General features: G+C 46.9%; 1 protein-coding gene across 1 annotated transcript; it reads right to left on the reverse strand.

Moving 5' to 3' along the window:
• Window positions 1–5,182: 5,182 nt before the first annotated feature.
• LOC121332367 (thymosin beta-4-like) lies at window positions 5,183–7,983 on the reverse strand. The gene is made up of 3 exons (XM_041397773.1): window positions 7,946–7,983; window positions 6,954–7,061; window positions 5,183–5,520 (listed from the first exon to the last, which is right to left on the reverse strand). Exons 2-3 carry the CDS (start codon window positions 7,051–7,053, stop codon window positions 5,483–5,485), a joined length of 138 nt encoding a protein of 45 aa, XP_041253707.1. The 5' UTR covers window positions 7,054–7,061; window positions 7,946–7,983; the 3' UTR covers window positions 5,183–5,482.
• Between the last annotated feature and the right edge of the window lie 783 nt (window positions 7,984–8,766).

Genomic DNA, 8,766 nt, shown 5'->3' on the forward strand with positions numbered 1-8,766 from the left:
TGTGGTCAGGCGTGACCTGAGGTAGCTCCCATGATTAGATAGAAAAATAAAACCCAATTCTTCTCTCTGAGGAGAAGGATTATTTCCAGCATCATGAGAAAATAAAGCAGACCAAGGAGGATTATTTTCCCCAAACAAGGTGCTGTTTGAAAACACCCACTTGGAGTCACACACAATTTTTTTTTCTCCCTTGTTGTTGCAACTTCACCAAATCAAAAATTTTGATACTGAGCTGGCCTCTGAATTCGTGAGACCAGCTTAAAATTCCTGAAATTGGTTTTTTTTTTTTTATTTCTAAAATTCTCATTCTTTTTGTTCAGTGCATACTGCTGGAGCCTTAAGAGACCCCATTTTCAAGTGTCCCTTTGACCAGAGCAGCTCAAACCCCCCTTTTGCTCCCTCCTCCTCTTCCTTCCCTCCTGGTTCCCCACGGACTGAACGAATTCTGGCCTCGGGCCTTGAAGCAAACACGAAGCATTGGGAGATTTACAGTTGATGGTAGGAGTTGTCAAGAGCTGTTGTCAGCACAGCTTACAAGATGTGCAGAACCATCCCCAGCAACTGTTCCTTCCCAAGCCAGCTCTCCTGACAAGGCAGCGAGCACACGGAGCCGCCTCTCCGGGCACCGGAGATGGAAGCAGAGCTTTCCCTGCTGTCAGTTGGAGCGGCGTTGGGCTGGAGCTGGAGGAGCACCCCCAGCACACCTCTCCCACCCAGCTGGCTCAGCCCCAGCGTGCCTCTCACGCCCCAGCCCGAGCAGGCTGTGCTGCCGGGACACACCTCGGTGCCCGGGATGGGCCGGGACTGCCGGAGCTCTGGGTGGGAACAGGTGGCCAGGCCAGGGCTGGCTGCACATGCCAGGGCTCCAGGAGGACACAGAGCCTTTGTTTGCCCCTGCACAGTGTGGGAGGCACCCAGCTTGGCACCAGAAGGTTAGTGCTTTTCAAAAGACTATTGTTTTCACCCTGTGTTTTTGGAAAAACAAGGGGTGAGCCAGGCAGGGCATGAGAACCACCCTGGCTTCTTCTGCCTGGAGTTTGTGCTGCCGTGGGCACCTCCCTGGCTGCACTCCAGCCCTGACCTCCTTCCCACGTGGTGTGATTCCTGATCCCACAGAGCTTTTGCAGATCTTCCTTTGCTCACATCTCTCCTGGTTTCCTTCCCTGATCCTCTCTCAGCAGGAGAGGTCTCTGGTGCATCAGCACCAGTGCTCAGGGCAGAACAAACACACAAAGGTGTTTTCCAAAGACTTCTCCAGCCTTGGCCTTGCACAGGTATTCCAGCTTTTATTGTGGTGGCCAAGCACTGGCCTAAACCCACTGCCCTTGTCACTGTGGAGCTGTGGCATGTCTCAGCAGCCACGGGGCTAATGCCCCAATTAAGAGAGAACACCCAAATATATTTGAAAAAAACCCCACATGTGCTTTGAGGTTTGGCCATGGTATCCGAGCTGGGGCTGGCAGGACCTCCAGGGCCTTCACCAGGCTCCAGCTGTGGTGGAACACTCAAATACCCTTTGCCTAGGAGAACTAGGCTCAGGGCTTGTTCTGCCTGGCTTTCACTGCTATCAAATGCCTGCCTAATGAGATTTATTAAATCAACTCACTGTGGTATAACGACGACAGGAATGCAGATCTCCTCTGCCCAGCCAGGGCTTGCTGCAACTGTGCACAGCAATTAGAGGTGACTCATGGGGGCAGGTGGACTTGGCCAAGATCCTGAGAGGCCTGGCCCCATCCCTGGGATCCAGGGGGCAAATGGCTTCATGGTGATGCCAAGAAAGTGGGTGTTTATCTGCATATAATGATTTTTTTTTTTTTTTTTGCCATAACTGCATTAGCATGGAAGGTGTTTTTCCTTTGGAGCAGTTGCAAGGTAACACCTTGTTTATGTACCTTTACATAACAGCGAGGGGCTGCTGCTAATTGGCAGAAATATTTAAATTTCCCACCTGGAGCTGGCTCTGTTTATTGATGAGCTTGTCTCCAGCTTGGCTGCCCATCACCATGGAGGCTGGGAAAGGGCCTCAGCTCCTGGGTGGGTGGCTGCTGGAAGCCTTGGAGCTGGAAGATGCTCTTCCAGGGGGTGAAGGTCAGGTTAACACCCAGAAGGTGTTTCCTAGGTGTGGGTAAGGTGTTTGCTTTGGTTTAGCTTAGCTTGGCTCTGCTTGTAGCTCCCTCTCAATGGCAGCAACAAATATTTCCTTGTGTAATGCCTGGAAGGATGAAAATTCCCTCTCTCAGCCTGAAGCTATGAGCAGTTTCCTGGTTGGTGTCCCCAGTTTGCCCCACAGATAAGGGCTTTAATGCTCTTAAGATAACAGGGAGCCAAACCTGTCCCTGCTCTTGACAAACTTTAATCTCCTGATGCAGTTCATGGGTTGAAATGGTCTCCCCCAGCAGCAGAGAGGGATGTTTCTCAAATCAGAGTACTGCAGCTATGTGTTTGTAACTTTGAGCCTGTCTGAGCTGCTAATTGTGAAAGAAGCACTCCCCAAGCCCTGCCACAAAGCCATGTTCCACCTGGGGCAGGTGGGGGAAAGCTGGGAAGATCTGGCCTTTAACCTTGAGGAGTTTTTCCAGGTGAGCAGGTGTTTGTAGCCTTTGTAGCCAGATCCAGGGGTCAGGAATGTGACTAAAGTTCTTCTCAGCCTGTTTATTGGTGTGGGATGTGTGGTTAAAAGCACTGAGATGTTGATTTTACCATTTCAAACTTTAAATTCAAGCAGCTAAATTGGGAGCAGGCTTCATGGGGGGAGACTGAGCCCTGCAGCAGGACCAGGAGCAGCCCTGAGCCAAGTGCTTGGGCAAACCTGAGCTGTGCTGCCAATCCTTTGCCTCTTGCAAACACAAGAGCAGAATATCTCTGTTGTTTTCTTGCTTTGGCCAGACCTCCCTTCCCTTCTGCCCAAGAAGTGCAGGCTGAGGACACAGCCCAGGCCTTTGATTTTTGGGTGAACTTGTGGGCACAGAGACCAGCCCTGTTTCAATGATGCCAAAGAAGTTTTTGGTGATTTACAGTGTATTTGCTGAGTGAGTTGGCAGATGCTCTGAACTGGCAGAGATGGAGGGAGATCATCACATGGGACAAAACCAAGGAGGAAGTCTCCTCTGTGCCCTTACTGCTGAGTGCAATACACAGCTTAAAAACCATCCTGGGGAAAGGAACAGGTTGAATAAAACCTGGTTGAACAGTAGGAACTCAACAGATTTCCATAGGTGGTGTTGCTCTAAGTGCTATCTCTAAATGCTTCCTCCTATAATCAAAGCAAATATTTAAATAATGTCAGAGGGTCCTTGACCCCAAAGTGTGCAGGGGTGAGGGGAGGCCATGAGTCACAAAGAAAAGAGCACTGATTTCTTTGTTGCTCAACCTCTAGCATTCCTTACCTTTTATATAAAAATCAGTCTTAGTAAATCCAGCTGACCTGAAAATAACTACCCCTTTGAGTCAGGTGCCAAGGGGTACTCAAATGAGAATGTGAAAAAAACCCTTGGTCATGAAAAGAAAACATCATCAGTGCTGAACTGGTGAATGTGGACTGAAACAGCAGTCTGATCCCTTTGGACACCACCACATTAACAGACAGAAATCATTGCTCCTCTTGCCCTGTGTTTTCCTTTCGTCTCCTGATTACCTCTGGTTACTTTTTGCTGCCACCAAACATCACAGTCTTGCTACTTTTAATTGCAGTTCTGACTATTCACATTTAATGTCAGGTGTCAAACAGCCCTTAAGCAAACAAAAGCTTTCTGGACATCACCCCAGCCATTCCCTTCTGTTTCCTGAACCCTGTAGGCTGTGCCTCACCTCATGCAGGTACAAGCCCAGACTAACCCTGCTGAAGTACACAGAGCTACTCTCACTTCACAGCACAAGTAGGATCAAACCAAAGCTCCAGGGACAGCAGTTTATCTGCCCAGAGTAAGCACTAGTTTTTCTAATATGATTGCAAATAAGCTCTGACAGAAATCATTGCTTCTCTTGCCCTGTGTTTTCCTTTCGTCTCCTGATTACCTCTGGTTACTTTTTGCTGCCACCAAACATCACAGTCTTGCTACTTTTAATTGCAGTTCTGACTATTCACATTTAATGTCAGGTGTCAAACAGCCCTTAAGCAAACAAAAGCTTTCTGGACATCACCCCAGCCATTCCCTTCTGTTTCCTGAACCCTGTAGGCTGTGCCTCACCTCATGCAGGTACAAGCCCAGACTAACCCTGCTGAAGTACACAGAGCTACTCTCACTTCACAGCACAAGTAGGATCAAACCAAAGCTCCAGGGACAGCAGTTTATCTGCCCAGAGTAAGCACTAGTTTTTCTAATATGATTGCAAATTAATTCCAGGGATAATGTGATACCATGTAATTGAGAGTCCCCTGAGCTGGAACAAGAGTCTATTTTTGCCAAGTCCTCTGCAGACCTGTGAGGATGTTATTGCTCCTCCAGTAATGAAGATGTAGGGAGTCCTTTCTTGCTTTGAAGGTTTGTGTCTTACACCCCTGTGCTGCTAAAGGTCTTTCTCTCATCCCTTAAAATCAATGCAATACTTAATTTTCTTTCTTCCTTCCATCTTCCCTCATTCTTGTATTGCTTGGTATGTGATGGGCCAAAGGCTGCAGTTATCACAAGGTTGACTGGATCTTTGCAAGTTAGAGAGATAAAAAAGCTATAGAGAGGGTGCTACAGCCCCTTTTTTCACCTGTAGTGTTAATTTGAATATGTCCTCAGCCCAACCATCAATTTGGCATGGAATTTGTAAGTGGCTACTTGTCTCTGGAACTCTAATTAGTGCTGGGCTAGACTGAAGCAGGCCAGTGGCTTCCCCTCTTACCCATGCCTGCTGCCAGGCTGGGGATTTCAAAGCTCCTGGCACCCACAGTTTGTCCCTCAGTGTTCCCATGAAACACCAGGAGTGACCCAAGGGATGGGGTGAAGTTTCCAGGCTGCTGTGAGGGCAGTCAGGGGGGCTCCTGTGGATTGGTGCCATCTGGGGCTCTGGGATTCTGCAGGATGCAGGTGATGGAGAGGGGCTGTGTTCCAGCCAAGGGACCTGTGAGTGCCTGGGGTGACCCTTCCCAGCCTGCCCAAAGCCCTGAGCTGCTGTGGAAATGCAAAGGGGGAAGGATGTTAGTAAGAGCTGCAGTGTAAACTTGATTTCTGCAAGGCTTAAAGACAGTTGGTCAGAAGAAACCTGTTTATTGTGAGGTTGAGGAAAACAATTTCTATGCAAATTGCCTTTTTTTTTTTGCCAAATAATGAGGTTGATACAGAACTTGGAATTATAATTTTAAGAATGCAAATACATAGTATCTTCTTCAACAAACACAAAACAAACTTCTCCAGGGAACATTAAATGAACAAATGTTTCCTAAAATAAATGGACAACAAGTATGGGGTGGGAAGGACAAAATAAAACAACAATCCAACTCAGAAGCCAAAACCCCACTGAAGAAGCAGCAGTCACATCTTCAGTTTTATGCTCAGGCTGTACTTTCACTTTGCTTTTCCTGTTCGATAGCTGGCAGAAAAACAGGAAACAAAAACACCATCAGTAAACATTACTGTTTATGAACAATAAACTTTGCCTTCCTATAGAGACAGACTGAGGGAATTTTGGGGGTGTACAGCCTGAAGAAAAGAAGGGTCTGGGGAGACTTTAGAACCCCTTCTTGCACTTAAAGGAGACACAAAAGAGCTGGAGGGGGACTTTGGACATGGGCCTAGAGTGACAGAAAAGCAGGGAATGGCTTCACACTGACAGAGGGCAGGGTTAGACTAGATGTGAGAAAGAAATTCTTCCCTGTGAGGGTGGTGAGGCCCTGGCACAGGTTTCCCAGAGAAGCTGTGCCTGCCCCATCCCTGGAAGTGTTCTAGGCCAGGCTGGAGGGCTTGGAGTAACCTCTTCAAGTGGGAGGTATCCTTGCCCATGGTATGGGGTGGAAACAAGATGATCTTTAAAGTCCTTTTAACCCAAACCATTCTGTGATTGAGTGATAATGGTTCTGAAGAATACAAATTTCTATGGCCATACTCAAAGCCAGAGAATTAAATCCATAACAGTTGTTTTGATCACCCTGAAAATGACAACTCCTTTCCTCATCTGCACAGCTAGAAGGGAGCAGCTCATGGTGTGCGAAGCTCCTCTTGTATTTACAGCTTCAGCATTGGCAAGGATAATAAAACAGGGGAAAAACCAGGTATCTAATGCTGAGACTGTGCGTGTGCATGGCTATCAGCACACACATCCACAGTGATTGGCAACACTCTTCTGAAGGAAACTGCTCACAAAATCTGCTCCAAATGCTCTTTTCATATCTGAAGCTGAACATGAATCCCAGCCTTATGTGGCTGCCTGTGCACAGTGTGTATGGGAGAAGACCCTGCATGAGAACAGCTCAGGGGTGCTTTTCGGGGGGAGGTTGCCTGTTAGATGAGGATGATGATGACAAGGATGATGATGATGGGTTTGCTTGCAGCCTTATTGCCACACAAGGTGCCTGGAGGTCTCCTGCCCAGGGCTGACAGCAGGTACCAGTGGGAGGCAGCAGCTCATCTGCCTGCTAACATTAAACCCAGAGCCCAGCACCCTCTGGGGACGCTGCCCGGCCTGCCAGGGATGGGCAAAGGATCCCCTGTGCCTCCAGGGGTGCTGGTAACAAGGTAATTACAAACAGACTGATCCTGTTACCAGCACCCACTGGGAACAGTGCTCTTGATTTTAGCAGAAGCAAGAGCAATCCCATCAGAAAGAGTTTTTCAGACAAAATGCACCACTGGTTATAATTACTGATATCCTTGGAAGCCCAGCATAGAGTCTTAGTATTATCCCCACTTAAAGTCAGGGATGAGTTTGAGCCTGTAATCCTGTGATTAGTATTCATTTTGCATATGAACTGCAATATGGATTATGTCCTTGCTACTTGTACTTCAAATAGCCTCATAAGCACTTACTTTCTTTAGTGGGCAGTGGATTTTTCTCTCTGGTTTCTGTCTTCTTCAGCTTGCTCTTGTCAAATGTTTCAATTTCTGCAAAATCTGGTTTGTCGGACATGATGGGTCCTGACAAAGAAAGGGAAAACACACCCATGGCTTCATTAGCTAGTGCTGTGATACCAGCCATCTGCAAAGCATTTTTTCCTCAAGAGAAAAAATTTTAAAATACCAGAAAAATGTTTATTCAAAAACCTCCACAAACCTAACACTCAATCTGGGACATTTCCCTGAGGCTTGGCTCTTTCAGAGCAAAAGAAGAAACACATAAATAGAATTTTCCCTGGATTTCTCAGATGCAATTTCTAAAAATCATATTTTGCACATGGCAACAAGAATAATATGTAATAAAGAGACAATGATTAATTGCCAGTAATCCACGGTGCCCCTGACATAAACCTGTATTTTAAGAAATGCTGCTAACTAGAAAATCTACAATAAACCCCAAATCCAACAGGAACAAAGAGCTTCAATTATGATTTTCTTTTAATGAATAGGATTTGTCTTTCATTCTGAGCCCCCTGTACTGAGTACATCATCCCCTGAGCTGCTGTGGACACTTGAACATAACAATAGAGGACTGGTTCCCCCAGCCCTTTGTTTGCTCTTGCTCCATATCCCAGTCACAGCTCAATGGCTTTGATTATACTCTATTATAATAAAGAGAATACCACAAAGCACACCAGCATTTCACCTGTCAAAACTTCCCTAATCCAATTCCTCTTTTTATTAAGAAATTCAAGTTAAAATCCAGCCTGGGCATTATTCCCCTTATTTTAGTGGAGTTTCCCATCAAGGCAAGGCTTGGCCCGGAGATGGCTGATATAATTATATTTTTTCCTTCCTGCAGAAAATCAGATTTCATTGCTATCTGCACTGAGACAACACAGTAAATATTCACAAGGAAAAAAAAATTTAAAAATTGCAAAGCTACTAAAACCACATGGCATTACCGTCTGGCTGCTCTCTCTTCAGCTGCTTGGTGGCCGTCTGAGGCAGTGTGAGTTGAAAAAGGTCAGGGTAATCCCTCCTCTCCTCTCCTCTCCTCTCCCCTCCTCCCCCCTCCCGAACCCATCGCTATTAATATTGATTAGTTTAGTGCTGGGATTGCTCATCGTTTAGGGAAAGGACAGATTGCTCCTGTAGAAAGTGCATGAGGGAGGGAAATGGGAAAACTGACATGGAAAACTGCCAAATTACATCTTGATTTTTCTTTTTTTCTGTTCTCTTCATTTACCATGGCAATCATATTGAAGTTTCCCTTCCCACCATTTCCCAGTGCTGAGGTTTGGAGTAAGGTTGAGGTTTGGGGATTGCTTCTGCCAGATTGGTTTTTCAGGGAGGAATTGTAGGTGCATTCAGCAGCACCCCTGGGGATCATGCCCACATGCCCAGGCTGGCAGAAGAACAAGCCCGGGGCTCTGGAGGGCTCTCAGCACAGCCATGGTGTGATTGCCATGACCAAGGGCCAAGTCTGGGATTAGCACAGCCCAGGCACCACACTGACACCCAGGAATGCGTCCTGAAGGGATGTACAGTGAATTTCTGCTTGTGCCTGTTTTGGTAGCTGTTAATTCACTTGCTGTTGCCTCCCTCAGCCCACAGCTCTGGAAGCAGGGAGAGAAGGGCTGTGTGCATCCTCCTGGATACTGGTGTGGGTTTCCTGTCGTGCACCTTTCAGCATCTCCACCTGAAATTCCTGTCTAGACTCCATGACAGTCACAAAGGAGACAATGAAGTTGGGATCAAATTGATTGTGCCCTAGGAGTACCTG

This window comes from Onychostruthus taczanowskii, unplaced genomic scaffold (genome assembly GCF_017590055.1).
Source record: "Onychostruthus taczanowskii isolate IOZ18803 unplaced genomic scaffold, ASM1759005v1 scaffold14, whole genome shotgun sequence".
Lineage (NCBI taxonomy): Eukaryota > Metazoa > Chordata > Aves > Passeriformes > Passeridae > Onychostruthus > Onychostruthus taczanowskii.

What these genes read in the sequence shown, in the direction of transcription:
- LOC121332367 (XM_041397773.1), bottom strand. Translation starts at nt 7,053, where the DNA reads ATGTCCGACAAACCAGATTTTGCAGAAATTGAAACATTTGACAAGAGC. An exon ending in TCCACTGCCCACTAAAGAAA is followed by an intron (nt 5,521 to 6,953) that starts GTAAGTGCTTAT and finishes TTTTTCTGCCAG; the next exon opens with CTATCGAACAGGAAAAGCAA.